At 39.4% G+C, this 19,613-nt stretch overlaps 1 protein-coding gene across 1 annotated transcript; it reads left to right on the forward strand.

Moving 5' to 3' along the window:
- The first annotated feature begins 994 nt into the window (after positions 1–994).
- LOC140827557 (uncharacterized) lies at positions 995–10,485 on the forward strand. Its single transcript, XM_073190255.1, has 12 exons — positions 995–1,206; positions 1,368–4,156; positions 4,254–4,361; positions 4,436–4,536; positions 4,651–4,741; positions 4,825–4,935; positions 5,008–5,073; positions 6,339–6,398; positions 7,420–7,977; positions 9,195–9,314; positions 9,554–9,673; positions 9,861–10,485. The coding sequence occupies exons 2-12, from the start codon at positions 1,424–1,426 to the stop codon at positions 9,924–9,926; spliced, it is 4,134 nt and encodes a 1,377-aa protein (XP_073046356.1). The 5' UTR covers positions 995–1,206; positions 1,368–1,423; the 3' UTR covers positions 9,927–10,485.
- Positions 10,486–19,613: the final 9,128 nt, after the last annotated feature.

Raw genomic sequence — 19,613 nt, forward strand, 5'->3', positions numbered from 1 at the left:
AAGCATGTGATACTATATGAAGATAATGTTGCATGTGTTGCTCAAATGAAAGAATGATACATAAAAAGTGACAAAACTAAACATATTCCTCATAAGTTCTTCGCATTCACCGAGGAGCTTGAGAAGAATAAATATATTGATGTTCGTCACATTTAATCAAGTGAAAACTCATCAGATCTCTTCACAAAGGCACTTTTTACGACAATATTCAGAAAGCACACATATATAATATTGGGATGCGCAATATATGAAATTTGTGAAGAACTGTTTGTGTCAACATGAGGGGGAGTTTACGTGACTGCACTATTTTTCCTTACTATGGTTTTTATCCCAATGAGTTTTTCCTAGTAAGGTTTTAACGAGGCAGTATAAAAACACGTAATGAAGACAATCATTATGATCATCATCGCAAGGGGGAGTGATGAAAATTAATATTAAAATATGTGTATTGAATATTTGAATGTTGAAAATAAGAGTTGTAAATATTGAAAATTAGTATGTGATGATGTATGTAATGATGAATTTAGATTTGGATTATTTGTAAAAAAATTCTATAAATAGATCCCTCATTTGTGAAAAAAATCACTATTGAATAGAGAGAAAATTTTTATAAAGTGTGTAGTTTGATAAATTTTGAGAGTTTGAGATTTTTACTTTTTACCATAAATTTTTATTTTTTCATAACACCGTGAACTTAATACAATTGAAAAAATAAAACTGGATCGAAAAAATAATGAAAACTAACCAGGAACAATGATGATTTGTAATTAGGGGAAGTTATTGAAAAATCTCTAATCAAAAAATTTTTTTGGCTTCACTCCCTACCCACAAAATTGTGGTATTATGTCATACAAAATATGGTACATTTCATATAGGAAATGTGGTATTAAAAAAATATCTAGAGACTGAACCCAAAAAAAAAATGACGGTCGAAGACTGAACCCAAATTTCCCGTTGTAATTACTAATTGGGTAAAAATTACCCGATTTTCTATATAAGCGCCCTGCATGATAACCCTACCGACTCAATTCAACTCCTCTCTCACGAGTTTCTCAACCCTAACTCCATCGGCGATTGTATCATCCTCCACGCTTTTAATGACTTGATACTCCCGAAACAAAATCTCTCTTTTTTCCCCTCTGAATCTGCGCTTCACATATATTTTTCGGCACAATCCGTGCGAGCGTCTCGATTCCTGTTTGATAGGTATCAAATTCTGTCAGCAATTTTTTTTTTCTTTTTTGCGTGCAATATACATTTCCTATTTTTGATTGATTTGATTTATTTCCGTGAAGTATGATTCTTGTGAATGTTTTCAGCAATTGATTTTCTTCTTTGTGTGTTGATTTGTTGCTGGGGTTTTGTAGGAATTTCGGTTAACCGGGGAGATAGTTTCTTAGTCGATATCACACGAATAGTACCGATGGTTAGAAAGAAGCCAACTGCTCGTGACGAGGAGAGCAGTGCCATCGGAGGTGGCACTGGTAAGTCGAAGAAGAAGGCATTTTTGATTGACGACGATGAGTACTCAATTGGGACTGAATTATCAGAGGAAGCTGTCGTTCCAGAAGAGAAAGTGGCACCTGCTGGTAATAAAAAGAAGGGGAGAAAGGGTGGTTCAAATAAAAGGGATCTAAAGGACGAGGATGAGGAAGTGCAGGATAATAAAGTTGATGAAGAGGATGATATAAAATTTGTTGGTAAGAAGAAGACCAAAGGTAAGAACGGAAGTAATAGCATATTTAGCAATTCGAATTTTGGGTTATTAGGAGAAGATGAGAATGAGGGTGATGCTGAATCGAAGAATGATGAAGATTACAGCGAGGATGTTACCACCTTTACTGGGAAAAAGAAGCAATCTAATACTAAAAGGATTGGTGGTGGAACTGGGTTTAGGTCATCGGTCTTTGATGCACTTAGTGATGAAGATGAAGAACAGGCTGTGACTGATGATGATGCGGTGATGATTTCTTTACCTGGGAAGAAGAAGCCTTCTAAGAGTAAGAAGAGCAGTGGCAATGCCTCTTCTGCAGCTGGTTTTGATGCTCTTGATGGGGAGGATGAGATGGAAGACTTGAGTTTTAAAGAGGATGACGAGGATGACCTAGGTACTAGTTTTGCAGGTAAGAAGAAGAAAAAGTCATCGAAGGGTTCAAAGAAGTCTTTTGGAAATTCATTTACGGCAGCAGTGCTTGACGTAGAAAATGAAGAGGATACAGCAGTTTCTGAACTAGGGGATCATCTGGTTCGAGGTGATGATGATGATCAAGAGGAAGATGTATTGGCGATTAAATTCTCAGGTAAGAAAAAGTCGTCTAAGAAGAAGAATACCAGCTTCAATAGCGCAAATGAGATTGGAAACGGGGATACATCCTCTCAGGTCCTGGAACCCAATCAACCAACTGCAGATGCTTTCAGTAAAGAATCTGATGATTTGAAAAATCAAAAGCAGTTAAACGAAGGTGTGTCAGAAATTTCAAAAAACAAAAAGAAGAAGAAAAAGGGTGGGAAAGCTGTTCAGGAAGAAGAAGACCTTGACAAGATTTTAGCTGAACTTGGTGAGGCACCTCCAGTGTCAAAAACTGTCCCAAGTCTTGCTTCAGCTCCTATTGCACCTCCACCAGTGGAGAAGGTACAGAACCAGTCTCAGCCAGAAGAGGTTGCTGGGGATAAAGAAGCTGAAGAAGAAGAACCTATGGAGTCAGCAACTTCTAAGAAAAAGAAAAAGAAGAAAGAAAAAGAAAAGGAGAAAAAGGCAGCAGCAGCTTCACTTGCAACTGAAGAAAAGCAGGAAGAAACTAAAATTGATATGAAAAGCAAAGTAGCTGACAAGAAAGTGTCGAAGCAAGTCCGGGAGATGCAAGAGAAACTTGCTAGACTTAAGGAAGCTGAAGAGCAGAAAAAACGAGAAGAAGAGGAGCGATTAAGGAAAGAAGAAGAGGAAAGACTGCGATTAGAAGAATTGGAACGGTTAGCTGAAGAGAAAAAACGCTTAAAAAAGGAAAAGGAAAAGGAGAAGCTTCTAAAGAAAAAATTAGAAGGAAAGCTTTTAACTGGAAAACAAAAGGAAGAAGCTCGAAGATTGGAAGCAATGAGGAAGCAAATACTTGCAAATGCTGGGGGCTTGCAGTTACCTGGTGACCATACCGGAGCACCAACCAAACGACCCCTCTATCAGAAGAAAAAATCAAAGGCACTGCCACAATCTAATGGAGCAGCCCCTGCAGTGGTTGAGAGCACAGACACAAGGGGGATCCATCAAGAAATTGCATCTGAAGTGGATTCTGTGGAAGCTGATAACATTGAGGAAGCTGAAGTATTGAGTGCTAAGGATAATGTAGAGGCTACTGATGTACTTGAAGAAAATGGAATGGAAGAGGAGGAAGAAGAAGACGACGAAGATGATGCTGAGTGGGATGCTAAAAGTTGGGATGATGCAGATCTTAAGTTTTCAGGTAAAAGTGCATTTGCTGATGAAGAAGTTGACTCAGAGCCTCAGCCTTTGGTAAAAAAAGAGATGAAGAGTGCAAGGACTGTGGCTCAGGATGTTGAGCTGCCTTCTGTTGCAACCAAGTCAGTTGGATTGTCGGAGAAAGTTGCCTTGACTATGCCACTTAGATCCAATAATGTGGAAGTTACAAGGAAGGATTCTGAGGCTGTGGATGCAGACAAAAACAACAACAAAATTGCTGCTAATTCCAACAAGATCAAAAAAGTTCTTGTTAAAGAGGAAACTCCAAAATCAGATGATGCACCTGTACAGAACAGACAAAATCTCCGTTCACCCATATGCTGTATTATGGGCCATGTTGATACAGGCAAAACAAAATTGCTAGATTGCATAAGAGGTACTAATGTCCAAGAGGGTGAGGCTGGTGGGATTACTCAGCAAATTGGTGCAACCTATTTTCCTGCTGACAACATTCGTGAGAGAACTAGGGAACTAAAAGCTGATGCGAAGCTTAATGTCCCGGGTCTGTTAGTTATTGATACCCCGGGACATGAATCCTTTACTAATTTACGTTCTCGAGGATCAGGATTATGTGATATTGCAATTTTGGTGGTTGACATAATGCATGGCTTGGAACCTCAGACCATTGAATCTCTCAATCTTCTGAAGATGAGAAATACTGAATTCATTGTCGCCTTGAATAAAGTGAGTGGGATTGTAATTTGTAACCTTTCCCTCGCAAGTTTTCTATATCAATATTTGGTGTTCTTTATTTCCATGACTCCCCCTCACGCCCTTGCAGGTGGACAGGCTATATGGTTGGAAAACATGTCCCAATGCGCCAATTATGAAGGCAATGAAGCAACAGTCAAGAGATGTTCAAATTGAGTTTAATACGAGGCTCACTCAGGTTATCTTGATCTCTTATGTTTAGTGTGATCTTCAGATTGGCTTTTGCTGACAGACATTTTTTTGTCTGTTTAGGTTATCACACAGTTAAAAGAGCAAGGGCTTAACACAGAGTTATATTACAAAAACAAAGAAATGGGAGAAACTTTCAGCATTGTACCCACTAGTGCTATAAGGTTTCTGATTCATAAGAACTTTATTAGATTTTGTAGCTGGTTTGGTGTTTTTGGTTGTCTTTCTTGTAGACTGTCAATATAACCTTCTCATGTTTGTGATTCTGGTTATAAAAGTGGTGAAGGCATCCCTGATTTATTGTTACTACTGGTTCAATGGACCCAGAAGACAATGGTCGAAAGGTTGACATTTAGCGATGAAGTGCAGGTTTGATTCCTTTTATTTTCCCTGATTGTGAGAAATATTGTCCGATTATGTGGCAGTGTTATTTACATCCTTCTCTGTGGCAGTGTACTGTTTTGGAGGTTAAAGTGATTGAAGGGCATGGAACAACTATTGATGTGGTGTTGGTAAATGGCGTACTTCATGAAGGGGACCAAATTGTTGTTTGTGGCTTACAGGTATGAATTTCAAGGTTTATTTTTATTTTTGGATCCTTTGTCGCAATATTCACTCATTTACGATATTTTTAGGGGCCTATTGTTACTTCAATTAGAGCATTATTGACACCCCACCCGATGAAGGAGCTCCGAGTCAAGGTGAATATTTCTTGATTATACAGTGTTTTTTACCTGACAGCAGTCTTTATTATTTGTTTTAAGCTACTTTCTTCCTTCAAATAAATTCTCTTCTACCTGCAATATTCGTTGACTTAGCAAATATGTAACACTTGAAATAGAATAATAGATACAAATCCATTTGGTCCTCCAGAATTTTATTAGTAATTATGATATATCACTAATTCTACTAGGTGAGGTGGCTACATTTTGTTGACAAGGTATGATCAGGAGTGTTATTTGTTACCCTTCGTTCTTGGAGATCACTGATAAAACAACTGATGGTCTGGCCTTGGCAATGAGTGATGGACTACACGAGCTTTGGTTAACCAAATATGAACGGTAATATAGGCTCGATTTGGGGTGTTAGATATGTAGCTTGCTTGAAATTTAAAACCTTGGAATAGAACGAACATTATGTGCCCCAAGATGTATATGGATGTTCAAGATACAAATTAGAATTAAAATTGAATAAAACCTCAAATGATATGATTTAGAGGATAAGTTTTTCTCCAATCCTCTTTAGTGATATCCGCGTGGAACAGGGTTCAAATGTCCGATTTTCTTTATAACCATGTAGTTTAGTTGAATAATATAGGTGGTGCTGATAATTTTTTTGGTGGAGGGCGAAGTTCCATAAACCATCACTGTTATTCACTAATCACCTCAGGTTTAACCCTGTTTTTATATGGTCATTCCCACTAGTGACTTAGTTTTAGTGACGACTGCTTGTGTGAATCAAAGAATTTTGCGTGTTGTGTTAGCAGTGAGCACAGCCGTTAAAAGTCATCAGTGTTAGATTGTGAAATGTAGGTGTTTCCTTTTGTCTGAAGTATGACTAGGAGCTTATATGAATTTCCAGCATTTTATGCATCTTTCTTATTCTTACCCATTAATTCTCTCATGTTCTTATTGTTATAGAATTTAGTGGTGTATGTGAAAGGGAGTTCATTTTCATATCGACTGTTAGAACAAGAATTTTTTGGAAGTTCGTGGAAGAATTTTTTTCCCAATTATATTTTGGTCTTCATTTTAAAAATATTGTTACTGTGTTGCCATTTTGATGCTGTAGGATCATTTTTTTATTTGGAGATTGAAGCATATTTCTTTGATAATTTTTTATATTGTCAGCATGCTGTGATTGAAACGTAGATCCAGAAGTGATTGTTTCCATTGACTAACTTTTATGAAGATTAGGTTCGATATATTGGCTGAAACCTCACAGTTTTGTCATTGTTTAATTCCAGGGAACTTATTTACATCATAGAGAAATCAAGGCTGCCCAGGGTATAAAGATCACTGCACAGGTAACTTGGTGAAAAGTTGCAAGGATCATAATGTTAAAAGATAGGTTGAAAAATGGCAAGGTTTGCTGATAAGTTCTTTTGGGTACAAATAAAGAGATTGACGTTAATACCTAAAATTGTTTTTGTAGGATGCCATGTTCTGGTTGTACTCTTTGGAAACTGATTTGAACTTCGATTTATGGACTTTATTTTTTGGGACTCCATATCATTTTTATTGAATCACTACTATTGCATGACTTATGTGCTGGATTTTATAGCAGCCCCTCATTTTGTTACTTGGTAATCTGAAAACCCGACCTCTATGTTGGTGTGTCATCCACTGTTAGATTAATTTTCTTTTTACCCAGCAAACAAAGAATCCTGGTTGTCAAGGCATGCAAAGTGTGCACCCATGTTCTTGAGCATCAATGTGCAATCCTGGCATCTTTCCATCTTTCTTATGGCTAGGCGTAAACCTTCCATAGGATAACCTCAATATGCCTCATAAACAGACACAAAGCATGCATACAAGTTTTGCCTTTGTGGAGTCATTCCTAGCCTTATTCTATCCTGTTTTTCTCCTCCTTTCCATTCCTTTATTTGCGCTCATACCGTACTGCACTCGTTTTTAAATTATTCATTCTTCTACTTGTTGCTGAGATAAATAAGACGCGTAAAAAATTCTGTCACACAGCTATGAAGTTCTTGATGTTCGTAGATTTATGGGGTTGAGAGGAATTTTATGTTCTTAAATTGATTGTAATTTACTCAATTTTTTTGAAGTGTGCTGTGATTTTGCAGTTCATGATTTCTCGGGATTAAGTGATGAAATTATTCAACTACGTGATTTATGTTCTCAGAAATTTTTTGGTGATTTGTTTGTAATTTCGTAAGTAATGTGATTAATGGTGAAATTAGATATTCGAATATGTCATGAAGTGCTGAAATAATTTGGCACTCACTTGGCAATTGTGCATGTTCAAGTGTTTAAGTTGGACTGCTGCTGATAACCTGTACCTCTATTTCTTGTTTTGCCTTATAGGGCCTTGAGCATGCCATTGCAGGCACCAGTCTGTACGTTGTGGGGCCTGGCGATGATTTGGATGATATCAAAGAGCAAGCTATGGAGGATATGAAGTCAGTGATGAGTAGGATCGATAAAAGTGGTGAGGGAGTTTATGTTCAAGCATCCACTCTTGGGTCATTAGAAGCATTATTGGAGTTCTTGAAGACTCCTGCTGTCAACATACCTGTCAGTGGTATAAGCATAGGCCCGGTACACAAAAAAGATGTGATGAAGTCCAGTGTTATGCTGGAGAAGAAAAAGGAGTATGGAACTATACTGGCCTTTGATGTTAAAGTGACACCAGAAGCTCGGGAACTGGCTGATGAACTTGGTGTGAAAATATTCATTGCTGACATTATTTACCACTTATTTGATCAATTTAAGGCCTATATTGATAATCTTAAGGAGGAAAAGAAGAAAGAAGCTGCTGAAGAAGCTGTTTTTCCCTGTGTTCTCAAGATAATACCCAACTGTGTGTTCAATAAGAAGGATCCCATTGTCTTAGGGGTTGATGTCGTTGAAGGCATTGCGAAGGTAGATCATCAAACTATTCTTATTTTAAGCATCATATAGATCATAGTTATTAAAAGTTGAAATAAGCGCACTTATAGCGTGTGCCTCTGCCTGTGCGCGAGGCATTTGAGAGGCGCAGAAGCATGTACTTTAAAGAAGTCGACTGATATTGTAGGAAAATAAAAATTAACTCGAGTTCAACCAATTTTGAAGCCCAATTAGCAAAGGCCATGTCTATTTAATGATAAAAAAAACCCTATTCACTCACATGCAAGACTTTTTGTTTTATAGAAAGTTCAGTAGTCCTCCATGCAAACGTTTACGGTAGTTTTCCCCCCATGATGACCATATAGTTGAGAGGTATGATGAGGAATTTGATGATTTAGATTATATTGTAATCTTCTATGCAAATTTTTACTCTAATTTCTTCTATTCTCATGACTCGTTTTGGAAGATGATGATGATGATCTAGTTGAGGAGGGTGAAGAAGAATTTGATGATTTAAATATTTGAATTTTTTTTATATATTAGGAATTGATTTCTTACCAATGAATTTTAGATGTTTAATTTTTTTTTTCTGATTCTCATTTACGCTACATTATCTATTAATAAATTTTTATTTATAGTGTTTGTTATCTTTGTGAAAAATATTTAATTTATGTAATATTATGTCAAATGTGCTTACTTCGATAAACGTACGTTTTGCCTTGTGCCTCAGGCTCCAGGGTACCTTAGTGCTTTAGTGCGTCCTAAAGAACTGTGATATAGATATGTGCTCATAATCTCTAATATCCTAGTGCTCTGTTTGAATTTAAGTAAATGCTCTTAATGGAATCAAACCACGCATAATGCGATTGAAAATGATTAACGTGGTCATGGTACAAAGTTGATATTAATTTGATTTTCATGATGGTCGTTCTTCGTTGTAAACTGAGAATGATTCGGAGAGTTCGCAGTGTAGAACAAAAATTAGCAACAGATTTTTCATTCAAGTTTTCCATTTACTGTCTTTCCCTTAGTTTTTATTGTTAAAGCATTCATTGAAAATCGTCTCACTAACATGCAAATCTAAACAAGCTATACATTTACGAGGGAGGGAGAATTGTTTGGTGGGAAGTATCTCTTCGAATGTGTATACTTTATATATATTTGCATTGATCTTGATCGACTTGTTTGTTGTACTTTTTTCTCTCTATATTTGTTGGGATCACAGTTTGTTTTGAATTGAATTTATGCAGATTGGAACTCCACTATGTGTTCCTCAAAGGGAATTTATTGATATTGGCCGTATAGCTTCAATTGAGAATAATCACAAGCCCGTTGATTATGCCAAGAAAGGCCAGAAAGTGGCCATTAAGGTTTGAGATTTAATTTGCTGCTACATTTGATTTTCTGGGGACCTCGATCTGTGGTTTTCTTTTTGTTTGAATAACTAGGTCATTTAAATTGATTGTGGGACTGTGGCATTAACTTAATGTATTTGCTGTTTTTTAAGATGTTCCATACTGCATACCTTTATATGATATGGAATGTTTGACTCAAGTATTAACTTTTTTCACTATGCTTTTTTTGTGGAAGTGACGGTTTTTCTTTGCAGATAATCGGCAGTAACTCTGACGAGCAGCAGAAGATGTTTGGCCGTCATTTTGAGATTGAAGATGAGCTTGTGAGCAAAATCTCAAGAAACTCCCTTGATGCGCTGAAAGAACATTATGCGGTTAGTGAGTTATGGGATTTTAATGCATATTTCAACTTCTTGCCCCATGACTATTTGTTTTTTCTGACAAGTACATGTTCCTTGGAGAATGAGGCATACCCTCTTATTTTGAAAAGTGTGCGTATGTGTTAGAAGTTAAAAGGTTAAATCACAACACTTCTTTTGTTGCTCAATTGAATATGCACAGGAAGACTTGTCCGTTGAGGAGAAAAGATTGCTCTTCAAATTGAAAAAACTTTTCAAAATACCATGAGTTCTTTACTCGTACCCATTGGAAAGGAACTGTCTGGGGGATCGCTCCTTGTCACTTGACTGTAACTGAGGATTATGTATCTCACGAAGAAAAACTGAGGACAACACAGATACCTGGTCGAATAATTCTTCAAACCACGGAGTTCTACTTTTTCAAGATACTCTGAGCCATTCCGAGCTACCCGTGGAGGTGGAGGCTCGTGTCGGTATTGCTTGTGCCCGGTTTTTTTGTGCTTCAGTTTTGCTGATATAATGTCACTGGAATATCTGAATAAGAGATCCATCTTGGGTGGGAAGCTACACTTCACTTGATGATAATTTATCGTTTGCGTGTTTTTTTAACTATGGTCCAAATTTTGATTTTGCCATTGTAAAAATTTGGTGAATGGTGTTTTTTTTTTTTAATTTTTTTTTTATTTTGTTACGCTCGTTCGATATTATGCCTGTGGCGGAGGGTGATTAATATATGCTAAATCAAACACCATCTTTAGACTGAATTTTACTTTGGGTTGATTTTGGATGGATGGATTAAGGAATTTAATTCGATTATTTTTGCTTGGTTGTATTTGGGTGGATGTGTAAAATCTTCGTTGGATTTGGCTGGGATGTGTTTGAGCAAAGAAATTTAATTTGACGCTTTGAAATCTATCGCAATTCGATCTCCGAACGAAGCTAGATAGTCTCCTACCATAAGAAAAAAATATATGTGATTCAATCTTCTCAAGTCTCAGTGACACGAATTTTTACTAATGGTTGTTTAACGTAATCCGATCTGTCCGATGGTATGGAAAACGAATCCTCAAAGTATTAGTCTGTCTGCCAGACTGGATTTTTCGGCAGGAGACCATACATTCTAATATTCCAACGATCAAGGTGGTAGATCCGAAAATGCCTATCCGTTAACAAATGTGTTTAAATAAAAAGAAATTGCATTTAGACAAAAGTATTCGAGGTTTGATTTTCAATAAATATATTAAATTTATTATGTTTCAAAATTATAACTTAAAAGATTTGAAATTCTTTTTGTTGATGCTTAAATCCATACGAAAGCATACTATAAAATTTGTCAACATTTTTTTAAATTAAAACAACCCCGTTAAATTTTGTTTCATCTTAAAAGCTCATCATATTGAAAAATTATTATTTTTGGTTTATATCATATTTTACGGTAAATTGGAGAAAAATGCATTTGTCCATTATTTTGTTATGATTTAGTACCCATTAGTTTTTTTGTGTGTTTTAATACCTGACTAAAGTCCAGCTTTCTTTTTACTACATGTGTCATGGAACTTTACATTTTTACCCTTTTTTAATTAATAAAAAATGATATGAATCCATATTATTGCTGATCTTCTTCCCTTTCTACAATCCTTCCCGCTTCCCACTCCTCCTCTTTTGTCCGAGCAACCATTTTTTTTCCTTCAATTTCCTACTCGCCGTTATCTATGAAACCCTTTCTCGTTCTCCATCGGCACAATTTACCATATTTCCGCAGGTATATGTAAGTGAATCTTTCCACAAACTTGTCTCTCAAAATCGTGAATATGCTTAACCAAGCGTAAGAAATTCGAGTCCCTACCAGCTCAAACCACACGTCCCAGCATCCATTGCCGTCCTGTTGCTGGAAACTTTGCAAAAACCAGAATTTCTGGGTCGAAGCAGCGTAGGTGAGATGGAGAAAATAGGCGCTTCATTTTCGTATTTCCGTGGAACTATCACCCTATAAAACTAATAAAGGACGATTAAAAGGTACACATTTCAATTGTCTTTTATTTGTGATCATTTTTGTAGTTGTAATGGTTTTTTTTGCGTAAAAGCAATTTCTTTTCTTCAATCTCATTTTGGATACACAAATGGATTTATGACGTATGTTCATAATAGGATTGTCATTTGCGGAAAGAACCATTGGCCCCATAAAAGACAGCAGAAAGAAGCTTGAATTTAGGGCAGAGAATTGGTCAGTGAAACACCATTTGCACGAACAAGGTGGAACAAAGTAATATGCTTGATTAAATCCAATTTTTTTTTTGTTAACAAATTTTGGTGCATTATCGTGAAATTGAATTTTACGCCAGTATTGTGAAATTGAATTTTGTTTTTTTGACCGAATACAGACATTAATGTGCATGATCTTGGGAATAAGTTTTGTTTAACAAAAGGTGTTAGTTTAGAGAATATGCTTGGAATGATAGTTATGTGAGATTAGTTTGGCTTGTTAAAATGAGTTTGTTTTAGTTTATTTTGACGGAATGTTTTTGATTTGGTTTGACAGAATGTGATTGTTATTTGATATTAGTTTTCGCACGTAAAATCATTATCATGTTTCCACTTGTTTTCTTTTGTGCACTATGTTTTGTTTGACTTGACTTACCTGTTATCAAACAATTTTGAAAAGAATTGTTGAATTATTACGATGATTTTTTAGTAAAATATTTCTGAAATGAGTACCCAAAAATTTGGACAATTTTGTTGAAATATAATATGTAAGGCTCGAGAATTATTAGTCTTCATTGACGAAAGACACGGGAAGATATGAGAATGCATATTAGGAAAGGGAAGGAGAAAATGCATGAAAAATAAGAGTGTTGGCCGATGCAAGACCGCACCTGCGCCCCAAAATGTACCGCACCCGCGGTGCATGGCCAGTAGGTTGTGAAAGTTGAGCGAAGCAGGACCGCACCCGCAGTGCGTGAAGGACCGCACCTGCGGTGCTGTACCGCACCCGCGGTCATGGTGTTTCAGAAAATAAAAAGAGGGCCGAGACATGAGCGCACCCGCGCTCCAGAACACACCGCACCCGCGGTCTGCATGCGAGATTGCCACTTTTGAATTTCGTGATGACACATGGCATGTTATATATAAACTTGGAATGACAACTCATTGTCTTCATTTCAGAGTGGAGAGGAACGAGAGCACCTTGGGAGGAAAGCTTCATGTCCTTTGATATTGAGGTTGAGATTTTGAATGATCTTGTGTTCCGATTTTAATTCCGGGTGTAGATTCGTGTTCCTTGCATCGTTGGCTACGAGAGGAAGTAAGTATTGTTCATTTTCAGCATGTTTCGATATTTATGTGTTAGAAGAATTCATATTTGAGTTAGAATATGTGTTCTTGATATCTTGAGCTTGATATATTCGCTATCGGATCGATTTTCAGACACCGTATGCTATTGTTTCGATTTTCAGCATGTATGATTGAAGAGTATGTCGATTTTCAGAGTTGGAAGGGATTATGTCATTGATATTGTGATGTTGATGAGATTATGATATTGTTATATGTTGAGACTGAGTTGACCGGTACCGAGAAATACGCCGTTATGCCGTCAAGTTGTACCGAGACTGATTATTGATTATTCCAAGACTTGCTTGAGTTGTGTTTTGATATAGAACATTTGTATATTGCCATTTCAGATTTGAAGTGACATGTTTGACATTTGATTCGAGATCTTGACAGACAGTGCGACAAGAAAGGTATAATTCATGTGGTCTTGGGATTGCACAACTCGATTCAGATTTGATACGAGTTTCCCTAAATCACATACTAGATTGTTATTACATTGATTATGTAATGTCTTGTTTATTGATTTATATTCAAGTCCTGAGATAGGAGATATTGGCAGATTGGCCAAAACTAGACGTTTCGGTGTATCGACGCATATGAGCAGATTTGCTATATGTGTAGACCCTCGATACAGAGTTGACCGAAGTCTAGGAATAAGACGTACCGTCGCCCCGAGTGGTTGGGTAGGTGACAGACCGTCTTATTCACACCGGGATCCCTAGATTAGAAATGAGTCGAGTCAAGATTTAAATGTGGAATACAGATTTGTATTCTTCTACATGTTTAGATTTACATTCATGTTACTTGATATATGCTATGCTTTTGTACATGATTATTACATTGCATGCATCCATGTTTTATACTGGGATATGTTCTCACCGGAGTTATCCGGCTGTTGTCGTGTCTGTATGTGTGCATGGCAACAGGTGGGGCAGGATCAGGGTCACGACGAGGAAGAGAGAGTTGATAGCGTGGTGATGCCGGGTGTAGCAGCAGATTACTAGTAGTTTCTGTTTAGATCTGAACTACTTGTATTTGAGATTCGAATATTAGTTGTATGGTTGTACTAGACAGACTTGTATGTACATTATGTTGCTTATTTCATTAAAGACATGTTATGCTTTCGTTATTACATTTGAGTTAATGTTAAAAGCAAAAAAAAATTTTGACCCACATTTTCGAACAAAGATCCAATTAAATCCCAAAAGAATTGAGTTTGAACCCAGGTCCCCACAACAGGTGGTATCAGAGCAGTAGGTTCTGTAGATTGAGATAGAATAGAATGAGCGGGGTAGATCGAGTCATCTTCCTTGCTTATATCATGCTAGCATGTCATGGTTTACTGCTTTCCCTATTATATGTTGTTGTATTATCTGAATTGATTTACAGCATTTCAAGCCTGAATCAGAACCGATTCTCGATCAGAGTCTATGATCAGAGGAGGGCTGAGACAGATGATATTGATTGTGTACTAATCAGTTTGATAATCAGATTTATGCCGCCTAGACGTATACCACAGCCAGAGCAGGGTAGCACATCAGGTGCACAGATGGATGTCACCGCCACGCCGATGGAGACCTTACTGAAGAGATTTCAGTCTTTCCATCCGCCTACCCTGAAGGGCACAGAGAGTGCAGTAGAGTGCGAGAGCTGGCTTGATGATATCGAGATGTTATTTGAATCTTTGGCCTATACTGATGAGCGACGTGTGAAACTGATAGGGCATCAGATGCAAGAGGTTGCCAAGAGCTGGTGGTTGACGACGAAGAGAGCCTTAGAACACCGAGGCATTGATATCACGTGGAAAGTTTTCAAGGATGAGTTCTATCAGCGTTTCTTCCCCGTCTCCTACCGAAAAGACAAAGGAGCTGAATTTGCGAATCTGAGACAGGGACAGTGGAACATCGAGGAGTATGTTGCTAAATTCTCTGCACTGCTACGATTTGCACCGCATGTGGCCGGAAACGACGAGGCAGTGGCCGATCAGTTCATCAACGGATTAAATCCGGATGTCTTTACTTTGGTGAACACGGGACAGCCTAACACTTTTTCAGAGGCACTGAACCGAGCAAAGGGAGCAGAGGCTGGCTTGATCAGGCAGCGAGGAGCTTCCTACGGTGTTCAGGGGAAGAGACCGCCACAGTCCACGACCGTACAGTTTCCACCACCTCCTCCTCGTTTTGACAGTGGAGCTAGTGGTAGTGGCAAGAAGGAATTTCTGAAGGCTAAGGGCAAACAGTTTAAGAAATCTGGGAGTAGTTCATCGAGTTCGAGTGGGTCTCGACAGAGAGGTCAGGGATCAGATTACAGTGGTGCATACTGTGGTTCATGCGGAGGGCGACATGCCACGGAGCAGTGTCAAGGAGTTCTGGGACGCTGCAACATCTGTAGGCAACCGGGACACTTCGCCAGAGTTTGTCCCCAGAGAGGTGCACAACGATTCCAGAGCACAGGATCATCAGCACCAGCGCCACAGATGGAGAGACAGGCATCTTCTGTACACTCCTTTCAGCCACCCTCCACACAGACCCAGCAGAGACCAAGAGGTAGTCAGACTGCGAGTCAGCCTCCCAGACAGCAGGCACGTGTTTTTGCCCTGACAGAGGAGCAGGCGCAGGAGGCGCCAGATGACGTCATTGCAGGTAACTGTTTTCTTTGCGGTTATCCTGCATATGTGTTGATTGACACAGGTGCATCTCATACATTCATCTCTGAACATTTTGCATTGAGACATTCATTGCCTGTTGAGTCGTTGTCGACAGTAGTGTCTATAGCTTCTCCGTTGGGAAGTGGTTTGATATCTGTGACTACTGTTAGACACTGTATGCTTCAGTTTGAGGGGCATGAGATTGATCTTGATTGTGTAGTACTTGGTTTAGCTGATTTTGATTGTATAGTTGGTATAGACATGTTGACCAAGTACAGGGCCACTGTAGATTGTTTCCACAAGATTGTCAGATTCAGACCCGAAATGACAGAGGAGTGGAAATTCTACGGCAAGGGTTCTAGATCTCGGATTCCCTTAGTATCTGCTCTGACTATGAGTAGATTGCTTCAGAGAGGAGCAGAGGGCTTTCTCGTATATTCAGTAGATCTACTGAAGCCGAGCCCAGCATTGGCAGATTTGCCAGTGGTTTGCGAGTTTGCAGATGTGTTCCCAGATGAGATTCCAGGGTTGCCTCCAGTTCGAGAGGTAGATTTTAGCATTGATCTTGTGCCAGGCAGTGTTCCTATTTCGAGAGCTCCATATAAGATGGCACCGATAGAGCTGAAAGAGTTGAAAGCACAGTTGGAAGATCTTCTGTCCAAGGGATATATCAGACCCAGTGTATCTCCTTGGGGTGCTCCGGTGCTTTTTCGTTTGAAAGAAAGATGGTTCGATGCGATTGTGCATTGATTACAGACAGCTGAATAAGGCAACAGTGAAGAACAAATATCCTTTGCCTCGCATCGACGATCTGTTTGATCAGTTACAGGGATCTTCGGTATACTCGAAGATTGATTTGAGATCAAGGTATCATCAGCTCAGAGTTAGAGACGTTGATATTCCGAAGACTGCATTCCGAACTAGGTATGGGCACTACGAGTTTATTGTTATGCCTTTCGGTTTGACGAATGCACCAGCGGTGTTTATGAGTTTGATGAACCGCATTTTTCAGAGATATTTAGATGATTTTGTGATTGTATTCATTGATGATATTCTGGTATATTCGAAGAGTTTGACTGAGCATGCAGATCATCTGAGGATTGTATTGAAGACTTTGAGAAATGAGCAGTTGTATGCTAAACTGTCCAAGTGCGAATTCTGGCTGAGACAGGTTGTCTTCTTGGGTCACATTATATCTGGAGATGGTATTGCGGTAGATCCGAGTAAAGTTGAAGCTGTGATCAGTTGGCCGAGACCGACTTCTGTGCCAGAGATACGCAGTTTCATGGGTCTAGCCGGGTATTATCGACGTTTTATCCGAGATTTCTCCAGTATAGCGAAGCCTATCACCCAGTTGACACAGAAGAATATGCCATTCGTGTGGTCTGAAGATTGTGAAGCCAGTTTTGTAGAGTTGAAGAAGAGGCTGACTAGTGCGCCTGTCTTGACGATTCCTTCAGGTACAGGTGAGTTCGTTGTATATTGTGATGCATCTCACAGAGGGCTAGGATGTGTTCTTATGCAGCGAGGGCACGTGATAGCATACGCCTCTAGACAGCTGAAGCCACACGAGACCCGCTATCCGATTCATGATCTTGAATTGGCGGCGATTGTCTTTGCACTCAAGATCTGGCGCCATTATCTGTATGGTGAGACCTTTGAGATCTATTCCGATCATAAGAGCCTGAAATACCTCTTTTCTCAGTCAGAGTTGAACATGAGGCAGCGACGATGGCTTGATCTGCTGAAAGATTTTGATTGCGAGATCAAGTACTATCCAGGGAAGTCGAATGCAGCGGCAGACGCCTTGAGTCGAAAGGTATGTGCTCTCTCCTTGTCGACCGTAGGTGTATCGAATTTAGTAGAAGATTGTTGCTTGTCCAGATTGACATTTGATACAGAGAGTAGACCGTTGCGACTTGCTGCGATTCAGATTGAGCCGGATCTGATTTTGAGGATCAAAGAAGCACAGAGAACTGATCCGAACGTTCAAAGATCGATTGATATGGTCAGAGCTGGTCATATCTCAGAATATCAGGTTAGAGATTCTGTTCTGTAAGTGAATAACCGTCTAGTAGTGCCAGATGTTTCAGATTTGAGACGACAGATCATGTCAGAGGCACACTGTAGTCGGTTTAGCATTCATCCTGGAGGCAGAAAGATGTACAATGATTTGAAGACGCAATTCTGGTGGAAGCAGATGAAGACAGATATTGCAGAATTTGTGTCTAAATGCCTGAATTGCCAACAGGTGAAGGCAGAGCGGAAGAAGCCCGGAGGTTTACTTCAGAGTTTGTCTGTTCCTGAATGGAAATGGGACCACATTTCCATGGATTTCGTGACGAAGTTACCTCGATCATCCCGGGGCTGTGATTCGATTTGGGTCATCATTGATAGACTGACCAAATCAGCTTGCTTCATTCCGTACAGAATGACTTATCGTCACGATCAGATGGCAGAGTTATATGTCAGAGAGGTCGTCAGATTGCATGGTGTGCCGAAGTCGATCGTATCAGATCGTGATCCACGATTTACTTCTCACTTTTGGCACAGCTTGCAGCAGGCTTTGGGTACGACTTTACACCTAAGCACTGCTTATCATCCCCAGACAGACGGACAGTCAGAGCGGACTATCCAGACTTTAGAGGATATGCTGAGAGCTGTAGTACTAGATTTTGGTACTAGTTGGCAAGAGTCATTGCCGTTGTGTGAGTTTTCATACAACAACAGCTATCAGACGAGCATAGAGATGGCACCGTTCGAAGCTTTATACGGAAAGAAGTGCAGATCTCCGTTGTACTGGGATGATATATCTGAGGTGCCAGAGTTAGGGCCTGATATGATTCGTGAGATGACCGAGAAAGTGAAGATCATTCAGAAGAGAATGAAGACGGCACAGGATAGGCAAGCGAAGTATGCCAATATCAGACGCAGACCGTTAGTGTTTGATCAGGGAGACAGAGTATTTTTGAAGATTTCACCTTTCAGAGGCGTTGTCAGATTTGGCAAGCGAGGAAAGTTGTCTCCTAGATACGTCGGTCCGTATGAAATCCTCGAGAAGATTGGCGATCGAGCTTACAGGCTTGCTATTCCTCCTTCATTATCTGGGATACATGACGTATTTCATGTATCGATGCTACGTAGATATATGCCAGATAGTTCTCATATCATTCAGCCTGATGAAGCCGAGTTAGATCAGACTTTGAGCTACGTCGAGCAACCGATACAGATTTTGGATCGGAAAGAAAAGAAGCTTAGAACCAAGACCATTCCGCTGGTGAAGGTCCAATGGAGTCGCCATGGCATCGAGGAAGCAACTTGGGAGACAGAGTCTGAAATGAGACAGAGGCACCCCGAGCTATTCCTTTGATGTGAGTCTTTCTTCCCGTTTTGACTTTACAGTTTTGTATATACTTGCATGATTTATTGTTTACAAGTTCGAGGACGAACTTTGATCTAAGAGGGGGAGAAATGTAAGGCTCGAGAATTATTAGTCTTCATTGACGAAAGACACGGGAAGATATGAGAATGCATATTAGGAAAGGGAAGGAGAAAATGCATGAAAAATAAGAGTGTTGGCCGATGCAAGACCGCACCTGCGCCCCAAAATGTACCGCACCCGCGGTGCATGGCCAGTAGGTTGTGAAATTTGAGCGAAGCAGGACCGCACCCGCAGTGCGTGAAGGACCGCACCTGCGGTGCTGTACCGCACCCGCGGTGAAGAACAAAACCGCACCCGCGGTCATGGTGTTTCAGAAAATAAAAAGAGGGCCGAGACATGAGCGCACCCGCGCTCCAGAACACACCGCACCCGTGGTCTGCATGCGAGATTGCCACTTTTGAATTTCGTGATGACACATGGCATGTTATATATAAACTTGGAATGACAACTCATTGTCTTCATTTCAGAGTGGAGTGGAACGAGAGCACCTTGGAAGGAAAGCTTCATGTCCTTTGATATTGAGGTTGAGATTTTGAATG

Source organism: Primulina eburnea, chromosome 3 (genome assembly GCF_022965805.1).
Source record: "Primulina eburnea isolate SZY01 chromosome 3, ASM2296580v1, whole genome shotgun sequence".
NCBI classification, from domain to species: Eukaryota; Viridiplantae; Streptophyta; class Magnoliopsida; order Lamiales; family Gesneriaceae; genus Primulina; species Primulina eburnea.

What these genes read in the sequence shown, in the direction of transcription:
- LOC140827557 (XM_073190255.1), top strand. Translation starts at nt 1,424, where the DNA reads ATGGTTAGAAAGAAGCCAACTGCTCGTGACGAGGAGAGCAGTGCCATC. An exon ending in GTACCCACTAGTGCTATAAG is followed by an intron (nt 4,537 to 4,650) that starts GTTTCTGATTCA and finishes TGGTTATAAAAG; the next exon opens with TGGTGAAGGCATCCCTGATT. An exon ending in CGCTGAAAGAACATTATGCG is followed by an intron (nt 9,674 to 9,860) that starts GTTAGTGAGTTA and finishes GAATATGCACAG; the next exon opens with GAAGACTTGTCCGTTGAGGA.